The sequence below is a fragment of the Coloeus monedula genome (genome assembly GCF_965178545.1).
Source record: "Coloeus monedula genome assembly, chromosome: 8".
NCBI lineage: Eukaryota > Metazoa > Chordata > Aves > Passeriformes > Corvidae > Coloeus > Coloeus monedula.
The window spans coordinates 19,180,802-19,201,709 of NC_138788.1; the positions used below are offsets into that span (position 1 = coordinate 19,180,802).

General features: G+C 54.1%; 2 protein-coding genes across 8 annotated transcripts in view; both read left to right on the forward strand.

Annotated features, from left to right (window-relative positions):
• Nucleotides 1-7,142, forward strand: part of GBF1 (golgi brefeldin A resistant guanine nucleotide exchange factor 1) — a gene marked incomplete at its 5' end in the record, with an annotated part of 106,991 nt that extends 99,849 nt beyond the window's left edge. For 5 of the 7 annotated variants that reach the window (XM_082286471.1, XM_082286469.1, XM_082286472.1 and 2 more), the window contains 9 exons: nucleotides 169-415; nucleotides 812-1,011; nucleotides 1,939-2,089; nucleotides 2,437-2,567; nucleotides 3,624-3,725; nucleotides 4,301-4,414; nucleotides 4,649-4,826; nucleotides 5,035-5,172; nucleotides 5,490-7,142. In XM_082286471.1, the coding sequence (XP_082142597.1) occupies nucleotides 169-415; nucleotides 812-1,011; nucleotides 1,939-2,089; nucleotides 2,437-2,567; nucleotides 3,624-3,725; nucleotides 4,301-4,414; nucleotides 4,649-4,826; nucleotides 5,035-5,172; nucleotides 5,490-5,776 (1,548 nt within the window). In that variant the 3' untranslated portion in view covers nucleotides 5,777-7,142. The remainder of the gene's footprint in view (nucleotides 1-168; nucleotides 416-811; nucleotides 1,012-1,938; nucleotides 2,090-2,436; nucleotides 2,568-3,623; nucleotides 3,726-4,300; nucleotides 4,415-4,648; nucleotides 4,827-5,034; nucleotides 5,173-5,489) is intronic. The other 2 variants (XM_082286470.1, XM_082286475.1) reach the window with 1 other exon arrangement.
• Nucleotides 7,143-10,870: 3,728 nt separating this feature from the next.
• Nucleotides 10,871-18,603, forward strand: TMEM150A (transmembrane protein 150A; the record flags this gene model as incomplete). Its single annotated transcript, XM_082285888.1, has 7 exons — nucleotides 10,871-10,950; nucleotides 12,757-12,804; nucleotides 14,993-15,064; nucleotides 15,210-15,277; nucleotides 15,409-15,536; nucleotides 16,396-16,573; nucleotides 18,359-18,603. The coding sequence occupies 7 exons, from the start codon at nucleotides 10,871-10,873 to the stop codon at nucleotides 18,601-18,603; spliced, it is 819 nt and encodes a 272-aa protein (XP_082142014.1).
• Nucleotides 18,604-20,908: the final 2,305 nt, after the last annotated feature.

The window sequence follows — 20,908 nt, forward strand, 5'->3', positions numbered from 1 at the left end:
AGACACAGATGGAAAGGAGAAAGCTTTGAGGCAAATGAGGAAGAAAGGGAAATGGACCATACAGAAACGTTACCTGTTGGCTTCTGAAGAAAGGCCCTTTCAGTGTGTGCATGAGATGCTGCTTGTTGTGCTACCCTCTCCTGCTTACCCGCTTGCTGTGCCCTGCAGGTGGGGAAAGATGACATCGATAACTCCAGATCCACTGCTGGGCTTAGCAGGCTGGGTCCATCACCTCTCGTCAATCAGTACAGCCTGACTGTGGGGCTGGATTTGGGCCCACATGACACAAAGTCTCTCATGAAATGTGTCGAGTCCCTGTCCTTCATCGTGCGAGATGCTGCTCATGTTACACCTGAGAACTTTGAGCTCTGCGTCAAAACAATACGTATCTTCGTGGAGGCCAGCTTGAATGGGGGTAAGATGGCTCTTCACTTGACAACCAGGATTTGGCTTGAGGTGGCCAGTCAGCAAGCAGTGTGAAGTACACTGTCAGGGAATGAGTCCCCAACCCAAAGAAAATGGTCTACCAGAAGAAGAGTGTCCTGTCTTCTGCTAGCAGCAGGGACCTTATTCTTATCCCCCTCCCTATGATGGAGGGGAGGTCTGGAGTTGATGTGGAGACAGCAGTATCAGCTCTTGCTGAAAGTTGTTCCTGAGGGGCACTGGGTCCCCTACAAGCAGGTAGTGGTCATTTCAGAGGACCAGGGCCCTCTGCTGGGGATATCAAAAAGTGGCTGCTCTGTATGTAGAAAAGCAGAAAATTTTGTAGTGGACTATTGTATATGGAATGTTGTTGCCTTTTACTTCCTAGGCTACAAGTCCCAGGAGAAGAGGGGAAAGAGCCATAGGTATGACAGTAAATCCAGTCGGTTAAAAAAAAAGCCAAAAGACAGCTCCACACGGCGGTCCCGGGTCTTGAGCCAGCACCAGGCGCACACACACAGTGATGAGGACGAGGATGAGAGCATCCCTGCCAGCTACCACACTGTGTCTTTACAGGTTAGTCAGGACGTAAGTATAGCAAGGATTTCCTCCTCTCCTTTCCCATTCTTAGGGCCTTGCTAGGTAATCACTGGAATTCTTTATGGGGCAAGGGAAGGCTGCATCCTGGATGAGTGGGCACTGGGTGGCAGAGGGTGGCTGTGGTGGCAGTATGTGGTTCTGCAGTGAAAGAGGAAGGCTGCAATTTGTACCGGCAAAAGCAGAATAGCAATGGTGACAGAGGTCCTCTGAAAAGCAAGGAGGTCTGAAGCTGTGAGGCACTATAGTAGGTAAAATGGATTAAGGTCATTTGGAGGCATGAGGTTCATGTAGGATTAGCAATGAGTCTGACAGGGCATCTGAGCTTGAGGAAAGGGGAAAGCCCTGTTGGCTGAGGCACTGGAATTTCAAATGCAGAGGACTGGGCTAATGGAATAATTTCTCTCCAGCTGGTACTTCAAAGGTGTGAAGGCACAGGCCTGCTGACTGCCAGGGTGTTGGGTCTCAGTTCAGTAGTAAACCGACTAGAGTGCTGTCATGTGCCTATACAGGCAAGGGAACTTTGCATGTGCTTCACATGTTAAGAAAAAAAATGTTTCAGAGTTGTTTTGGACAGCATAGCTGAATCACTGGGTTTATCCCTTTGCCTGAGAGTCAATGCTCTGTGCCAGGAAAGAACCCGTTCTTCCTTTAGACAGGACTGGAATGGTGTTCCTCAAAGATGAGACTGATGGGGCTACTGAACTGACATAAATCTTGTTAAAGATACCTGGCACTTTAAGGAGGGCACAGACAGCAGGGCCTGACACCATCTCTATAACTGTGTGTGGTTGTGTACATACAGAAAGCAGGCTCGAGTAGCTTGAGCCTTTTAGCTGTGTTTGGAGAACAGCAGAGGTCAGAGTTGCTTCAAAATTTGAAGTCCTGTGTGTTTCTTACTGTGCCGTGTACTTGCAGCTCCTGGACCTCATGCACACCTTGCACACACGAGCAGCTGGCATCTACAGCTCCTGGGCAGAGGAGCAGCAACACCTGGAGACAGCGGCCAGGAAAATCACAGCGGATTCCCGAACACTGTGGTCCAACTGCTGGTGTCCTTTGCTACAGGGTAAAGCCATCCCCTGGCAATGAGAGTGAGCAGAGACACTTCCAAAGTAATGGCAGGAATGTTGAGGAGCCAAGAACTAGCTGCAAAAAGCAGGCATAGGTTGTTTTTAGGGTCTGTTGTAATTGAAAGAGAACTTGGATCATATTTGGAAAAACATCTTCAGGATGAGTTAGCTGCCTACATGTTTGTGGATCTGGTAGTAGACTGCTAGTCCATGGCCTGGAACAAGTATAATTATTTTTTTTCACAGAGAGTTTTTGATCTTCATTAGGATCTCTACTCTAGACTGGGGAAGTAGGGATGTGACATTCTCCCTGTGGGCTTCGCCCTAAATCCCTCTCTTGCAGGTATTGCCTGGCTGTGCTGTGATGCCCGACGGCAGATACGGATGCAAGCACTCACTTACTTGCAGCGGGCCCTCCTGGTACATGACTTGCAGTCCCTGGATGCCCTGGAATGGGAGTCCTGCTTTAACAAGGTAACTGCCTGGCTGGGATGGGCATGTGATCAGGGCAGCATTGTGTGCATTGTGTGCAGGAGTGTTGTCCTGCTTCAGCAGTCTATTCTTGAGCAGCTTGTTCACTGCAACAGACAAGATGTTCCCTACTATGGTCCTGTGAAAAGTTCCTCTCTGCTTAGTGTCTCGTTTGAAAGACAGGTGTCTGCTAAGGAAGGCAGGAGCCTCCCTTGGAATGGAAAATGTAACCCCCTTCCCACCAAATTATTATAATTTTGAAATTAAGGGGCTTTCAGGCAAAGATATGAGAAATTGGAATAGCAGTTCTAGTATACTAGTATATATAACTAGGTACTAGTATATATAACTAGGTATATATAAGTACTAGTATATATAACAAGGCCATAATACAGAAACACTGGCTTAACCAGACAGTCAGGATACGACCTGACACCCTGTCAGGCAGGGTGGTGGTAGCAGTCCAACTAAATGGTGGCTGCAGTCCTCTTTGAAGTGATAGATACGGTTCTGTCGAAGCGGTGATCCTGTAGAAGGGTCTGGTCTTCACCTGAAGGTCCAGTGGTGTTTACGTAGCTCTTGTCCTCTGGGAATCCAGTAGGTAAGGGCTGACTGTGGTGTTCCAAACCTCAGATTATGTCCAGGTAAGAATGCTTGGTTCCTCCCCCTGGGCGGAGCATCTCACAATGGGATGATGTTATTTTATGAGTCACACAGTGAGGCTGGATGGCCCATTAACAGAAGATATCCCTCCGGAGGGAGTTATCAGAGGTATCTCATGGAAGAGACAAAGAACACTGCTCCACCTGGTTTTAACAGCTGGTGATAGAATACATACTTTTGGTTACATCTTACATTGTAACCTAAGACACTGAAGCTTCTGACAGGGCCTCCTGGAGTATTACAGTGAATCCACTTTTGTGCTGGTCCTGTTGCTTCTGTCATGTCCTCTGCCTAGAAGCCACCAGTCCGAAAAGCCAATGCCTTTCTGTAAGGCTGTCTGTGCAATCTCATCAGTCATTTTTCAGCTCTAAAATATCCATGTGTCTGATCCAACAGGTGCTGTTCCCTCTGCTAACCAAGCTACTCGAGAACATCAGCCCAGCTGATGTTGGGGGGATGGAAGAAACTAGGATGAGAGCCTCAACACTACTCTCCAAGGTGAGCACACCTCTGCTGCCTGAAAGCTCAGGGGAAACCATGTTCCTCAAGAAAACCAAACCATTTGCTGTGTTTGCTTCTCAGCATCTCTGATCTGGACAGGTGTCAGGGTGCTAGTTTGACTGTCTTCAGTGCTGGGCTTCTCCACCAGCTTCTGCTGCTGGAACATGCCTTCTTTCCAGAACTGTCTCTGTGATTCTAGTCCTTGGAAAAGTTGTCAGGAAGGAGTTTGTGGCTTTATGATAGAGAAGTATTTCACTCAACATTAGTTGATGACAGTCTGTCTATTCTTGGGGTGAAATGATGCATGTCACAAGCATGTCCTGACCTGAGGCAGAGGTCTGGAAGGGCTGGAAGACATGGTGATGCAGACTGCAGAGGCCTTCCACAAAGGAGACAAGATCCACTCCTTCACATATGCAGCTCAGAAGAGGGGAGGCCTGTGGCATCCTCAGGCCAGTCCTGTGCATGCTCCCAGCCTGCCACAAGGAGGGGAATCCAGATTTGTAAGACTGGCTTGTCAGTGAGCAGCAGCCCCTACACTGCTTGTTGACAGTAGTTGTGTTTTTCCCTAGGTGTTCCTACAGCATCTCTCCCCACTGCTCTCACTGAGCACCTTTGCTGCCCTCTGGCTCACAATCCTGGACTTCATGGACAAATACATGCATGCTGGCTCCAGTGACTTACTGGTAAGGTGCTGGATGCAGTGTTTTGGACAACCATTCATTGTGTTTTAACCTTCTAAACTTGAAAGGTGTTTTGATTTGGTGTGGGTTTTGGGGGTTTTTTTAACCTTTTCTTCCTTTCCAAACCATTTTATTCCATGGTTTCTCACCTTGGCCTGTTTCCAAGGCAGCCCATTGGCTGTTTTGAGCTTTTGTTCATTGCTATCTGTCCATTCTGTGTCCTGTCTGTGATTATAGCTGGAGGCCATTCCAGAGTCTCTGAAGAATATGCTGCTTGTAATGGATACAGCTGGGATATTCCATAGTGCTGACTCACGGACAGGATACTCAGATCTCTGGGAGATCACCTGGGAGCGCATTGACTGTTTCTTACCTCGGCTGCGGGATGAGCTCTTCAAACAGACAGTCATTCCAGGTATGAGAGGCTGGGAAACCTTAAGAACACGGGTTTTGGACCAGTGCTTGCACCTTGTCCAGTACCCAGCTGCCATAGTGCCTTGATACTGATGGAAATGGAAGTTGTAGGAGGCTGTGGGAACTTGGCACACGAAGGGCAAATTGAGGGAGGGCAAAAGGAGTGAACAAACTGGTGTGTGGTCTCACTGCATGTTTTGTCTTCCCAGATCCTGTCCCCAACATACCAATGGAGCAGCAGCATCAGAAAACAGTAGTGTCTGCCCTGCCCCCTTCTCCTGTGGGGGATGTGAGGCCATCCACCCATGTGGCTCCTTTGGAGAAGCCTTGTGAACTGGGTGTCAGTGGTGAGTCCTGTTTTCTTTTTACTGGAATCACCTTCCCAGCATGGTGGCATAGATCTGCTTTTCCTTGCTTTAGCATGATCTCTGGTGACCAGGCCTCTAGTGTTGTGAAATGTTGTGCTTCCAAATGGCTACGTTGTTGCTGATGTTATTGGGGTGGGCAGAATGCCTCTGATTGACCCCTGCTCTTCAGAGCCTGGTATGAAGGGGCAAGTCTGAAACGGCCCCTGAGTTGATTTTCAGCCCTGCTTAGTTCTGAGCTAATAGGTGACTTTGTCAGGACCTGTGTAAGGATATGTTTTGTCTCTTCATTCTTCCAGAGTCCGAGAGAGCCACTGCACCTCCCTCACCCACCATCAGCACCTCTGCCTCTCCTTCTTTCCCAGCATCAGCTTCAACAAAGGCAAGCCCCGTTACAGACATACCTCCTACGACAGCACAGCCGCCGCTCATCCTGCAGCCTCTTGCCTCTCCCCTGCAGGTTGGGGTGCCACCTATGACTCTTCCAATCATTCTCAACCCAGCTCTAATTGAAGCCACCTCTCCTGTTCCCCTCTTAGCTACTCCACGGCCCAGTGACCCCATGACAACCTCTGAAGTCAATTAGTTGGAGGGTGTTGGAGAACTGTCTGCTGAGGAAGCTCTGTAGATGGAGAATGCTAGGATGCTGGCCAAATGTTCTCTGGTAGTGGGCATGTTTGCTTAAAAAGATGATGCTAACCTGAGCAGAAGGGCTGTTGCTGCAGTCCTCTGGAGCACATCCCATCCTGCTCCCTTCTTGGGGCATCACCTAGAAATCTGCCCAAAAATCCCTGTCTCCATGGAGGAGCACCCAGTTCCACTGGCCAGTCTCCTTCTTGCCTTTGCAATCTCAGGGGCCAGGCAAGGTCCATGCCCAGCAGCCTGGGACCAAGCTGCCACCAATTCATCTGGTAAAGAGGGAAAACTTGTTGATGTCACACCAGAGAGGGATTGCAGTACAGGATTGCCTCTCAAGAGTACTCAGTCCAGTCCCTGGACAATTCCCCAGCCATTCCCTAGCTTTCCTGCTCAGCCTTCTGGTTGCACTGCTTTGTTTGGGCTCTGGGCACGCCTGGGTTCAGCAGGTAGAGAATTTTATTAGAAATGTGGATTGCTACAATGCAGCTCCCAGTTTGCCACATAGGGCTTCTTGCCTGCTGGCACATGCTTTGCCTCCGGCAACACAGATGACAGCAATCCCCAAGCCAGACACAGATTAAGCAGCAGCCGAGTCTGATAGGGGCAAGCGTGGCTTTCATCCCTGCTCCTGTAAATGTAATCAGGCTTTCCTGGTTGGAGAGAGCAAATCCAGAAGGCTCTGCCTAGCTGAGCAGATGAGAAGGAAATGCTGAGAGCAGAGCACCATGGCCATGTCTCACACAGCACTTGAGGGGCAGTGATGTGTTGCTTGCCACTCGCTACACATTGGTTTCTTGGTGACCAGCCCCTTCCTTAGGAGAACATCCTCTTCAGCTACAGATGTGGGGATCTGTGGCACCTGCTGACAGATGCCCAGCAGGTCTGCAGTGGTTTTTCTTGGAAGCTCTGAAGAGATTGCACCCTTCTGCATCTTCTAGTTGTTGGGATCCCACGTCCTTCTACCCCCAGAAGGCCCCTATAGCTGAGGCCCTGGCAGTGATTCTTGTGCTTCCACCTTGCTGCAAGGACACCCCGCTCTTCCCCCTGCTCATGTCCAGAGCAGAGCTGGCTGCCTGGCAAGCGCTGCATCGCTGATCTTCCTCCCTCCACTAGTTGGCTAAATTCTCAATAATTTCAATCTTGGAAATCCCCCTGGTGACAGGGAGGGGCATGGGGTGGGACTCCAACCCAGTGTATCCTGTATGGAGAGGAACCTGCAGTTGGTGTGGGAATACAACCAGTGTACATACAGAGTAAATGGCTACAAATCCAATGGACTTTTTACAGTGTAATAAATACATCCTGTAAATGAATGTTCCAGTGTTGCACTCCTTTTCTGTCGTGGAACTTTGGCTCAGAGCTTTGGGAAAAGTGGAGTTTGCTTGTCAAGGTGCTGTGCCCTCGCTCCACATACCAAGATCTTTCAACAGAGCGCTCTGTGTGGAGGGAGCACAGGGACTCGTCATCTCATGGCAGGGCTGCAGTGGAGGTTGGCCATCAAGGGACTAATCAGGAATGGTTCCCATCATGGACAAAGCAGAGCTGTAATAGTGAGATTGCTCTGGCAGAAAGGAATCATTTCACGTGGGCTGTAAAATTTCTGGTGTTACATTGGTGTATGCTTATGCACCACCAGGACTGAGGGCAGAGATAGGGCTGAGGAGCAGGAGCTCTGCACATCTGGTCATGGTGCCAGAACATAGACCTCGGTGACAACTCAGCTGACATTGGTGATTCTCTGATGAGGAAGAAATCCTTGTTTCCATGGACAGGACTCAGAGTTGGAGAGGGCGTAAGACGTACTTCCAGGGTACTTGTCATGGATTTGAACAATTACACTTCCCTCCTGGTATTTTCTACTTTGTTTCATGGCAAGATCCACGCAGTGCCACGGTGTTCTCAGAGCTGCATGAGGCACGAGTGTGTTCCCTATTCCAAGAGACTCCTACAGACTTGGTGGGGTTAAAAACTTGGGAGTTTGTTTGAATTGCATAAGAAAAGGTCTAAATACTGCATCATGGAAGAGTAATGTGTGTACTAGGAGAGTCCTGATAATAAATCCTGGTTTCCTAACCCCATTTCTACCATTCCTGGAATATTTTCACTGCTGCCGCAGTTTCTTCCTCACCCTCCACTGCCTGCAGATTGTATTCTTCCAGCCCTTAGATGTTTACATTCATGTATTTGAGTCCTTGTGCTGCTCATGACCCTCCTGTATCCTGCCCCCCTCTCTGTCTTGACTTTCTGAGCCTTCATTTCTATTTACAGCTCTGTTTCTCTGCTTGTGAAAGCTTTAGATGGTTAACTTCTTGTAAACGATTGCTCAATTGTCAAGTGCCTTGATATCAGAACTCATCCCTAGATGCCCTCTGATCCCTAGGTGGTCCTCTGACTTTTTGGAGTGGTGTCAGCTAATAGCAAAGCTCCATTTTGCCAGCTGCCTTCAGATAACTCTTTTGGGCGCATGCTGTGTTTTAACCTGTGTTTGCAAACCTAGCTTCTACTTGAGAGCATTATCTCTTAACTCAGACAATTACGGTGCAAAGCAAAAGCCACACGAGGAAACTGCAGGAAGTGGGACTAGAATGGAAGGAATGTTGACTGGAAAGACAGAATTGCACTTTAAACAGTTTTCACTAGACTGTAAATAGGAACGGAGTGGAAAACCAGAAGGAGAATTCTTTGAATGTTGTTTGGATTTTGCAAGAGTGAGGTTTAATGTTACAGAGAAAAAAAAATCAGGGGAAGTATTGAACTGAAAGGAGATCAGAATCAACTGACAGGTAGCATGTGTTACCTGATATGTTTATCAGTAAGCCTCTTGAACTCTATTTGTAAGTTAAATTACATAAAAGCCAGTCATACTACTAATGACTGCCGGTGAGGAGTGGTGTTTACAACGGTACTCCTTGGATTTGTCCTAGCATATACTTTCTCTAGTCTTGGACTTCTTTCACATTTTTACTCAGGGTCTGACTCACTGTTTCCCAGAGGAGGCTGAACAGACATCACTGTATTTTGTTCTGTTCACCTTTAAATCAAGGACTTCTGCTAAAACAGAGTAGAAATATGTAGTAGGATTTAGCATGTGCCAGTAGAACACTTTACTGTGGAGATGGTGTTTTCCTCATTGGTATGAAGCTTCCTGGTGTGAGAAGTTCTATGGAATGATAAGCCCTGGCTGTAAAACATACATTTGGCACTGAAACTTATGAAACAGAAGCACTGCTGCTTTTAGTTTCCAATTTAAAAATTGGATCTGAGCATACTCAAAAGACCTGGTCTGTAAGAAAGATTTCCATGGAGTATCAACAGTGAGCTGGCTTTTTTAAAAGTTACCCTCACTCCTATAAATGCTAGCTGTCGAACTTCTCTGGAAAGATTTATGCCTGTTACAGAGCCTAATGTGTCCTGAAGGCAGCCCGGCGGGGCTTGTGCTTGTCGCCCGTGGCCCTGGAGTGCTCCGAGCCCTGTCAAGGCTGCTGGGGGCGGCAGCCCCGGCACAGCGGGCATTGTTCCCAGTGTCCATGTGATGTGGAGGCTGCCGGGAGAGGGAGGGCCAGGCCTGCTGCCCGCTGGCGGACAGGAGTGCACGGGGCAGCTTTGAGAGCACAAACGGCTCGGGAGTAAAGTTCTGGAGTGCAACTCTTGCCCCAAAATGATGGGCTGAAAGCAAAGAGAGAGCCCGAGCCCGTGAGCAGGCTGCTCACGATTCAACGCAGAGGACGATGAGATCCCCCAAGACTACAAGTCCCAGTGTGCAGTACTGCTTGTGCGGTTGTGTAACCAGCACCCTGGCCCGGGTGAGGTGGTGGGCAGCCAGAGCTCCTGTCCCACGCAGGCCAGGGCCAGTGCTGTTCTCAGGCGGCTCCTCTCTGCAGAAGGCAGTGGGAAAGTGCAGGCTGTGTGAGTACTGGACGCTCCATGCTCGAGGGGTGTGAGCACCCTTTGGCTGCGGAGTATGTGTTGGGACTTGCAAACACATCCCCACAAGCAGCCAGGGGGACAGGAGGGCAGGTTATTGCTGAGTTCCCAATAGGGAAATGGGATGGCCGTGGCCTTACCACAGCCCTGCTTCTCTGCCAGGGGAAGTTATGCTTCCTTTCCTCATTTTTTCTGTGTAAGAAAAATGGAAGTTTCTCTGGGCAGCAGGGTCCTAATCATAGAAACCGTCTGGGAACAGAGAGGTCAGGCTAACTGGGTCACGAGTGTACGCAGGCAGTGGCTGGCAGTGTGGCCGCAGCCATTTAGTGAGAGCACAAGGTCAGTCACTGCTGGGGTGCAAATAGAGCCTTGTCCTCAGGAGGGAACGCTGAGCCCCATGGAAGAAGAGTGGACTGAACAAGGTCTTCTCTGCCTGGCCCCTACCTGTCGCAGTACCTCCTGCCTCGTTCTTTGACAGTGCCACGCCTACAGGAGCCCACGCTTTCGCGAATGGGGGCCCAGGGCTGGTGTTCAGGCAGAGCCCGCATCACCTGGAGCTGAGGCAGGTGAGGCCCCCAGCCCTGCAGCCGGCTGTCGCTGCCCGAGTCAGCCCGAGTCAGCAAAAGTTGTTCCTGTCCCCGGCTCCCGAGAGGGGTTCGCTGCTGAGCTGTGCCTGCACTCCCCTTCGCTCTACGAGAGCCTGTCCCTCGCCGCGGCTCAGCCGAGCGCACTGTGGGGCCACCCGCCCCGCGGAGCCCGGCGTTCCCGGCTCCGTGCCGTCCTGCTCCCCGGCTGCCCTCCCAGCGCTGTCCTGCTCCCCCGGGCCGGCAGCGCGGGCGCCACGTGGCGCCGGGGCTGTGCCGGCCCGTCCCGCTCCCCGCTGCCGCCGGACGGGGCGGGCCCGGCCCTGCCGCCGAGCGGGACCCGCGCTGCCCCGGGGCGGGGCCGGCCTGGGCTGTCCCGGCGCCGCTCCGCACGGCCGGACCCGCTCCGCCCGCCAGCCCGGCCCCGGCTCCGGCCCCGTCGCCCATGGGGAGCGCGGCCCGGCGGCGGCCCGGCAGCAGGAGGCAGCGGGGAGGTTCCCCCGGCGGCCCCGCTCGCCCATAGCCCGGCGGGCATGCCCGGCCGCAGGATGCCGGCCTGGGGGATCCTGCCCGTCACGCTGCCTGCCTTCACCATCACCGGCATGTGGATCGTGTGAGTGCCGCGGGGTCGCCGCCAGTTCCCCACCCACGGGCAGCGGGGCCGGGGCCCGGGCGGGATGCTGCAGGATATTGAGGGCCGGGGGTTAGAGGATGCTCCAGTGGGATGCTGCGAGGTGGGATGCAGCGGGCAGGAGGTTGTGGGGAGCCGCTGTCCCCGGTCATGTTGGGGCACTTCTGGACATTCCCTGGCCCCCACACCTCCCTGAACCCCCACAGCTGCCCTGCGTGGTCCCCGTGTCCCCTGCGGCAGCGCTGGCACGTGCCTCCCTGTCCTTACATCCTTGACGCCCCGTGGAATTGCGCGCCCCTCTCCAGGCGTGAGTGCAGCTGATGCTCAGGTGACATGGGAACGGTATTGGAAGCCGCGCCACCAGCCCAGGTACTGCAGTGCCAGGTCTGTAGCCAGCACATGGGCACACATCCCATGTGGTGGATGGATGGATGGAAGGGCCTTGTGCTGGGAGTAGAGGCTGTGTTACTTGGTGAACAGTTCTAGTCCACCCCACCAGTCCCTTTCTTGGGCCTTAACGCTGGTGAGCAGTGGATGTAGGACTTTCCTCAAAGGCACTGAGAGCGTCAGTATAGGTGGTGGGACTTCCTGGGGTATGGGATGGAGCAAATGCATCCCATATGCATGCAGGTTCCTCCAAGAGCTTCCCCTTGATTCCCTGTCCTACTGCACAACAAAGCTGAATGTTGCCCCTGGTGCTAGGAACTTATGCTCCAAGTTTTTTCCTCGGACACCTTGCAAAGCATAGGCTGTCTCCCATGAGTGATCCTGGGGGGCAGATGCCCCTCCAGCCCAAAGCAGCACAGGTGGGAGTTGCTGCTTATGGTCCTCACAGCGTGAGTTACCATGGCAGTGGCCCTTTTGGAGATCTGTGCTGGGAGGTGGCTTGGTAAGGGGTCTGTTCCTTGGTGGCTGGGGATGCTGTTCCTTGGTTTCCCCCAGCTGTCCTGTTCTTTGCCTCTGTCCTGGGATCATCCTTTTGGCAACCCAGCTGTTACATGGCTAGCTCGGGAAGGAGAGGGGTTTTCATACTGGTGTTGGGGTCTTTTTTTAACCTGAGCTGGTCACAGCCACCAGCGATTTGAACAGCATGGTGCCGCCGCTGCTGTGGCTGCCGGGCAGGAGGGCTCTTCGATGGCTGGGGTGGGGGCCATGGGGCTGAGACCCCTTGGAGTGGAGCAGGGTGCATGTCATGAACCCCTTGTTACACTGACTGAGACACAAGGGTAACTCCACGGTGAAATGTTTGATGGAGCTGATCTGCCCAAAATACCCTCCCAATGCACTGGCTACTTTTCCAAGCTTCTTTTAGCTCCATTGCTGGCCAGCCAAGGGCTGGGGGAAGCACGGCAGAGCCATCGCCATTGGGTGGCACCCGGCACAACTGTGGGCTGGTGGAGAGCCCCATGCTGGGCTGGGAGGCTCTGTGACAGAGCAGTCCCCCGGAGCCCGTGGAGCACAGCAGCCTGATGGAGAAGAGGCCCCGCAGAGGCAGCTGCACTGAACTGGAGCAGGAGGCGGCTCTCGGCAGGGGTGGGGGTACAAGGCAGGGGAACCAGGTCCCAGCAGTGGGAGCTCCATGGAGCATGTGCTGGGCTCATGCACTTGTTTTTCCTGGTTTGTAAAGCTGGGTGGTGCCACAGAATGAGTGCTCGCCCCTGGCAGGCAGTAAGGGCCTGTATCCTCTGCTCTGGCAGCTGGTCCCTGGGGCTGCTCTGGGTGCTGGCAGGGAATGGGGATGCAGGGAGGTGGGTGGCTGCAGTAACCCTCTTGTCGTCTCTCCTTCAGATATGCTATGGCACTCTCCAACAACCACATCTGCCCTGTCCACAACTGGTAAGGCCTGGGGGGAGGCAGGGGCTTTTTGACACATCCTGGCTTGGTTAAAGACTTCATAATGCCAGGTCCCTCCAGACCTGTCCCATTTGAAGTATGCCATGCTGTGCCAGACCACTGGGTAGCTGAGGCACTCCCTGCACCATCACTGTGCTGAAGGGATGTTGGGGATCAGGCTGACCATGGGAGGAAGCTGGGGGTGGTGGGAGAGGTGGGAGCATTAAAAGGGCACAGACCCACCTTCTCCCCCAGCAGTCATGGTGGTGATGGGGCACAAATGCCACAGGGCACAGGCCTCCTGCCTGGCCCACGAGTGGCTTTTGGGAGCAGAACAGCTTGGGGACTAGCTGCTGTCAGGGCTGGGCTGCCCTCCCTCCCCTGCCCAGGCTGCTCTGGTGAACAGTCCAGCCTTGCTGCAAACCAGGCGGGGAGAAGGAGGCCATTGAAAAAACACAGCATGGAGAAAGTATGAAAATAAGTGGTCAGGGAATTACAGAGGGCTATGTGTCTCCATGGAAAAGGTTGTGACTTGCTTGCTTGAGGCTAAATCTGGCAGTGCCAGGGGGATGGGATGGTCCTGCAGCACCCGGACACCCCATGGGCAGAGCTGCCTGCAACACCCCCAGATGGGGGATGAGGCGTGGAAGAGACAAGGGCTGGGAAAAGAAACACTGTTTGGTCTCTTGGCAACTTCTTCTGCAGGGTTTTTGGCTTGTAGCGTCGCCTTAAAAATCTGCCCAGAAAGATCCATGTTAGCTTAATTCTTGCTGGAGTATTTGAAGAAGTGAAAGAAAAAAACCTGCTGCCATTTCCTGCCTGATGGCCGATTCTGCCCTGGGAAGAATGTGTGTGTCGGGTTGTCTCTGCTGCACAGCCAGCCCTTAATGACGAATAATGCTTCCCGGCCTCGGGCTGCTTGCTTTAAACAAAATAATAATAAAAAAACCCCTCCCAAACCAAACACGGCCCCAAGAGCGGCCTTTGAGGAGGCCGTGGGGCTCGACTGGGTTTAGTGGTTGGAAAACAAAGCCACCAGTAAACTAAGGAGACTGAAAAAACATCAGAGCCCAGCCCAGCCCTTTCCAAAAAGGCTTTTTTAACCATGTGCTTACTGCATAGGCAGAGGTGGTGGATGGTCAGCCGAGGCCAGGGACAGGTCAGTGCTGTTACCCAACAACTTCCCCCCACAGTGCTGTCCCCCCTCAGCCCCCACCCTGTGTGGGACTGGGGGTGTCTGAAGGGGCCCTTTGGGGCAGAGAACTTTGCAGTCACTGCCTGTGGTGTGAACAGAGGGTCCCACTAGGCCATGCCAGGCAGAGGTGCTGGATGCCTGGGTGATGCTGCAGCAAAGAGGCACCCAAACACCCAGTTCCAGTGTGTGCCAGCTCCTGGGAGAGCTGTGAGGGTGAGGGCGGATGAACCCCCGTGCTGGGAATTTAGCTAGGGTTGCAGGTGGCAGCTGTGGTACAGGAAGGTGTGTAGGGCTGATAAGAGCTCGGGGTGCCTGGACTCACGGGGTCTGTGGGTGCAGGAGGCGCTCCCAGGGCGCTGTGGTGGCTGCAGGCAGCAGAGCCCAGCCCGGCAGTGCTGGGACTGCCCCGGAGGCACTGCTGGTGTGCCCGGCCCCAGGACAGCCTGGGGGCTGGCTCTGGTCGAGTCGCTCCTCAGGCAGTGCCTCCCAGCTCCCTCCCTCCCTGCCAGGTGCGGTGGCACTGCCCCGGGGGTACCTGTGGCTGTGGGGGCCATTTCCCACACAGCTCACCATTCCAGCCTGTCCACTGCAAACCTGGAGCTGTCGGCGGCTGCGTGCCCGGCTTCGCTGGTGCTACCATCCCGGGGATGAGTGAGGGGACTGGCAGGTGGGTGCTCCTGCTCCTATCTGGCTGTGGGGCTGCCAGAACCCCCGGAGCCCTGAGCCAGAACCCTGGCCCATGCAGCCTCTGCCCTGCCGTGGCCTCTCCCTCACAGGCTGGGGCTCCGGGTGAGCAACAGAGCCAGCAGGCAGGGAGAATAGGCTGTGGAAACCCAGGCGTGATGCTACCTGCTGGAAGGGAGTGAGCAGACCCCTGGGCTTGGGCTGCACTCACTGTGGAGCAACTCGGCTACCCTTGCAGGGCCTGTGGGCAGGAGACAGGAGGATCCTGGGCAGCATCTCAGCCCTCCTAACCTGTCCCTTTGCTGCCGGCAGGAGTTACAACCAGTCATGTGACATGGATGGCCCCAGCTCCTGCTGCACGCTGGATCACATCCCCCTCGTCAGGTGAGTAGCCTCAGGGTAGGAGCATGGGCAGAGCTGCTCTGAGGCCCCTCCAGGGCAACCCAGGAAGGTGTTCTGGGGCGGGAGACAAGCACACACCCCAGTGCCTCCTGTCTGAGGACTTTGTGGGTCTTGTTTGTTCCCACAGCAAGTGTGGCACCCTGCCTCCCGAGAGCTGCTTCTTCAGCCTCATCTGCAGCCTGGGCTCCTTCATGGGTAAGTGCCTGCTGCCCGGGAAGCAGGTCTGGGAGGGGCTGCCCTGCAGCACCCACCCTGGCACAGGGCAGGAGTGGGATGACTGGGGTGCAGACAGTGGCATGTGACAGGGCTGTGTTTCCCTCCCACAGTCATCCTGGTGGGACTGCTGCGTTACGCCCACCTCCTGGAGCGCCTGGGGCCATCCCTCCTCAACACCCTGGGGCTGGCCACTGGCTGGGTCTGCGCTGCTGGCCTCACCATGGTTGGCAACTTTCAGGTACAGCATCTCCTCAGGAATCCCTGGGGTGGCGAGGCAGGAGAGGGCCTTGGCTGGAGCGGGGCAGTGGCTGTGCTCAGCAGGGTAGGGTTTGGGGTGGTTGTTTTGATCCAGCATCCCATCCATGCAGTCCTTCCCCTCTCCTGAGTCAGTGCTGTGCTTCCCAGGGTGCTGGGAGGCCTCTTTGTGTATTCATAGTTCAGGTCCAGATTAAGCTGCTGCCTCTGGTTTAACCTTTACCTGAGCCCCTCTGCACGGTCTGTCCTCTCCACGTAGGGGCAGGGGCACGCTGTTCGGGCTGCTGCTGATCCTGCCTACGGGGTGACGCCAGGAAACTGTCGGGGCAGAGCCTGTGCTCGCGGGGACCGGAGCAGGCCCAGGCTCTCAGGCTTGGCAGCACATGGCAGTGCTCAGCCCCTGCCTGCACTGCCAGGCACCGGCCTCCCGGCAGCTGCCTGTGGCAGCTAGGCCCTCTTGCTTGGCTGAGGTTGTTGCCTGTGCCAGCCCTGGGAGAAGCTTTGTGGGCCCAGATCCCCCTTGTGCCCTAGCACAAGCTGTGACCCTCAGGAGGGGTTGCAGGCAGCCCCTGACGTTGCTCAGGGCAGAGGGCAGCCCCTGCCCCTGGGTACAGCAGGGCTGCTGGCCCATGGATAAAAGAAACAGAGCTCTTTGAGATCCCAGAAGTAGATGTTGGATCCAAGTCTGCTCTTCAGCCAGGAGTCAGGCACAGGGTGAGCTGCCTGGACTTGCTCCCGGCACTGTCTGCACCCCTTCCTGGACAGGAGTCCAACTCCTGGAGCAGTCATGCTGTGACAGGCAGTGTCCCTGGGTGCTGGCACTGACGGTCTGTTCCCTGCAGGTGGATCACGCCAAGGTGCTGCACTACATCGGGGCAGGGGTGGCCTTTCCCACCAGCATGCTGTTCCTGCTCCTGCAGTCCATCCTCACCTACCGCATGGCCAAAACCCGAGGGCAGTACTGGACCGGCCACTTACGTAGCATCCTCACCACTGTGGCCTTCTTTACCCTTGTCTTCAGTATCCTGAAGGGTGTGGGGAAAAGATTGGGAATGGGCTGGTGAAAGGTGGTCCTCATGGTGGGATATGTGCCTCATATTCTCTGTCCTTTGGTCCAGCAGTGAGGCGTGGTGCCAGGAGAGGGGCTGGTCAGGGCACTGAGGGTGGAGGAGCAGCAGTATCAGGGCTGGGTAGGGGCTGAGGAGGGGAAGGGATGCTGTTGGCCATCTCTTGGGGTGATTTTGGGATGCCCCAAACCAGCCCTGCCCTGGCTGCTGCAGCCCAGCCACCGCTGCAAGCTCCAGTCACACACCGCCCAGGTCTGGTTAATTGTTGAGTTTTTTTAATGGGACAAAGGTATTTTGAGCCCTTGGCAATGCAGAGTCCATCTGGGTTACCTCTCTGACCAAAGCTGAGTACAAAAGCGCTCTGTGCAGGTGCCAGGTAGGTGTATGGCAGCACCTCTGCAAGCCAGGACCTCCGGGCACCCATCAGCCAACCTGCCCATGGGACAAGGAAGGGCTTGGTAAGCAGGTACTGGGGTCTGCAAACAATTTACCAAGGAGGGAGGGCATGGCATCAGGTGGGCTGGAGCTCAAAGAATGGTCCCAAGTGTGTGGCTGGGGAGTGAGGAGCTTATTTGGGACTGAGGTTAGGGCTAAATTGGGAAACAAGATGATGGTTATTGGGCAGGAAGGGGAAAAAGCATGCAGTGTCCGTGGGCCCCACAGAGGTTGGCTGGGGTCTGGCTGAGGCGAGCAGCACAAGAGGAGCCTGGGGGTGCTGATGGGCCTGGCATGTATCAGAGGGTCCTGCTCTGTCACCACAGCAGGCAGGCAGGCTGGGAAGCAGGCAGGGAGCTGGGAAGGGCAGGAGTGCTGCAGGGCCATGCCAGCTGGGAGGGATGGGAAGGGCATGTAAGGACAAGGAGGACAGGACTGGTGCCCATCTGCTGTGGCCATCCTGCTCTGTAAGCTCTGGGGACTGGCAGTGGGCAAACAGCGAGCTGTGGTGTGGACAGTGGGGAAAGGGCTGGGATCTTTCCTGATGGGATGGGGGGAGTGAGCAGAGGGCTCTACACTGTACAGGTCAGGTCCCTGCCTCTGCAGCTCTCCCAGATCTTGGTCTCACTTGCAGAAGGCATGGTACTGCTGGAGGCTTCACCTGGAGGGCTGGGGGATGTACATGCCTCCTCCCCTCACTTGCAGCAGCCCTTGAAATAGGTTTCCCTGGAGATCTTTGGTGGGGATGAGAGAAGGATAAACAAAGTCTGGCAGTGGTAGGACCTGGAGAAGTGGGAGCAGGCCCGCTCTCTGGGATGGACCAAGCTGCAGCACAGAAGGACAGGAGGTGCTGCAGGGCTGGGATGCAACAGTCCAAACCCTATTACCAAGGCTGAGTTTTATCATCTTTGACTGTATCCTGTGGCAGGATGGGGAGCCATCAGCCTGGCTTGAGGAAGAGGCAAGTAGTGTGGGGAAGTTGTGGCATCTGGACAGCTGGCTTGCACTGAGACCTGCAGCCTGAGTTCCTCCTGCCCAGGCCTCTTCAGATAATCCCAGCCTGGCATCAGTACCATAATTTACCAAGGCTGGTTTGGGCATGTGTGCCACTGCTTCACCCATGCCAGGGCCTTCCTGGTACTGGGGGAAGCATGTGGGGGTTTCTCAGTGTTAGGAGTGGTGGTGTGTTTCCTGCAGAGGATGGGTACTCACATCCACCCCAGCATGAGGTAACAGTGGGGACATGGTCCTCCATGGGGTGGTTGAGGTTCAGCTGTGCTTTCCTTGACTGGGATACCCTCAGGTGGTGTGTTCTTCATCCAGGAGAGCTTCGTGCTGCAGCACGTGGCTGCCTTGTGTGAGTGGATGTTCATCATTGATGTTCTGGTGTTCTACGGCACGTTCACCTTTGAGTTTGGGGCCATCTCCACAGACACCTTCCTGGTCCTGCTGAAAGCCAGCCGGGCCCCCAAAAGTTACAAAGGCGAGAGCAGCCTGTCCAGCACAGCCCACATCCACAGCCATGTGGAGGGCCTGGCTATGGCCTGACCCCCACAGGAGGCAGCCCACAGTGGAGATCCCAACTTGAGCTCTGACGGTGACTCCCCACCTTGAATGTCTCTGAATCCCCAGCTGCCTTGTGTGTTTGTGTGCGTGTGTTTGTGTGTGTGTATGTTTGTGTGTGTGTGTGTGTGTGTTTGTGTGTGTGTGTGTGTGTTTGTGTGTGTTTGTGTGTGTGTGTTTGTGTGCGTGTGTGTGTTTGTGTATGTTTGTGTGTGTGTTTGTGTGTGTTTGTGTGCGTGTGTTTGTGTGTGTTTGTGTGTGTGTGTGTGTTTGTGTGCGTGTGTGTGCGTGTGTGTGTGTTTGTGTGTGTTTGTGTGTGTGTTTGTGTGTGTTTGTGTGTGTGTGTTTGTGTGTTTGTGTGTGTGTGTGTGTTTGTGTGCGTGTGTGTGTTTGTGTTTGTGTGTGTGCGTGTGTGCGTGTGTGTGTGTGTTTGTGTGTGTTTGTGTGTGTGTGTTTGTGTGTTTGTGTGTGTGTGTGTGTGTTTGTGTGCGTGTGTGTGTTTGTGTTTGTGTGTGTTTGTGTGTGTGTGTTTGTGTGTTTGTGTGTGTGTGTGTGTGTTTGTGTGCGTGTGTGTGTTTGTGTGTGTGTGTGTGTTTGTGTGCGTGTGTGTGTTTGTGTTTGTGTGTGTGTGTGTGTGCGTGTGTGCGTGTGTGTGTGTGTTTGTGTGTGTTTGTGTGTGTGTGTTTGTGTGTTTGTGTGTGTGTGTGTGTGTTTGTGTGCGTGTGTGCGTGTGTGTGTGTGTTTGTGTGTGTTTGTGTGTGTGTGTTTGTGTGTTTGTGTGTGTGTGTGTGTGTTTGTGTGCGTGTGCGTGTGTGTGTTTGTGTGTGTGTGTGTGTGTGTTTGTGTGTTTGTGTGTGTGTTTGTGTGTGTGTGTTTGTGTGTGTGTTTGTGTGTGTGTGTGTTTGTGTGTGTTTGTGTGTGTGTGTGTGTGTGTGTTTGTGCACGTGGGCCTGTGGTGCCCTCCACTCTCAGCAGGAGCTGTGTCCAGCGCTCCTCTGGCAGCTGCTGTGCCTGCAAGAACTGTCCCCTCCCTGCACACAGGGTTTGGTGTCACTGCTGGGGTGTGGGGATGCCAACCTGGTGCTATCAACAGAGCCAGGATCTGCCCCAGAGCCTCTGGGGTAGCCTGGTCTGAGTCAAGGGCTGCTGAAGGCAATCATACAGAGGCTTCCTCCTATAAGGGATGTGGGGGAACAGGGGGCTCACTCTCCCTTCGCCACATGAGCCTAGTGTGCTGGAAGGGGAGATCTCTGTTCTTCCCTCCTCCACAGGGGTAAGGTTCAGCTGAGAAAGCCTTCCAGCTGGCTACTGTGACCATCAGAGCAGCCAAAATTTCCGAGTGCCTTTTCCCTTCCTTGGGAAGTGACTGCGCTGCCAGTCTGTCTGCAACCCCAGTGAGGATGGCAGCAGGGCTTCTCTCCCTGTCTGCCTTCCCAGGTGAGGGTGGTGTCTCACTCTGCTGCAGGATGACACCAGCAGTCCCGGCTGGACTGTGCTGACCCCCCAGCACCAGGGCTTTCACTGCTCAGCGCCTTCCATGCCTTCAGTCAGTGACTTTCCCCACGTTTTTTCAGCTTTGAGAATTGCTGAGGCAGGTTTCACCTCCTGGGTCACAGCATTCCCGTGCTCCCAGCCAGTTTGGGAAATGAGTCTCTGAATTTACCATCATACAGGGGATGTCCTGCAGGCACTGTGCCTGCAGAGCAGTGGACTTCCCCTCTGTGCCGCTGCCAGCTGAAGCTGTCCCAGGGAGCGCAATCATGGAAAGGGAAAGCGCTTCTGTAGGAACAGAGGAAGTGTGTCCCGCATTCTTCTGGGACTCCCAAATCCGTCCTGGGGTGCCTTGGCCGGTGCCTGCCTGGCAGGACCCCATCCTGCTCAGCTGCAGCATCCTTGGGCAGGGGGTTGGGGTGTCAAGGGGTCTGAGTGTTCTGTGTGTGTGTGTGTGTGTATGTATAGATCTACAAATATATATATATATACATACATATATATAAAATCCCCTTGTCCCTGGAGAGGGGCATTTACTGCTGCTGCTGCTGCTGCTGTGTGCATTGATCGAGTTGGGTGTTCCTATTTGCCCACCTTTTCCAAACCGGCCTGTAAATCCACCAGTATATGTAGTTCAAAGAGCATTTCTGACTTTTGTATCTAATATATTTTTTAAAAAGTATATATATAAAGACAACAGTGAATTTACAATAATAAAAGTGAAAATCAGCCATGGGTGAGGCACATGGTCCTTCCCCGCCGGGGTAGCAGCTGCCTTTGGGAATGGGGTGAAGGGTCC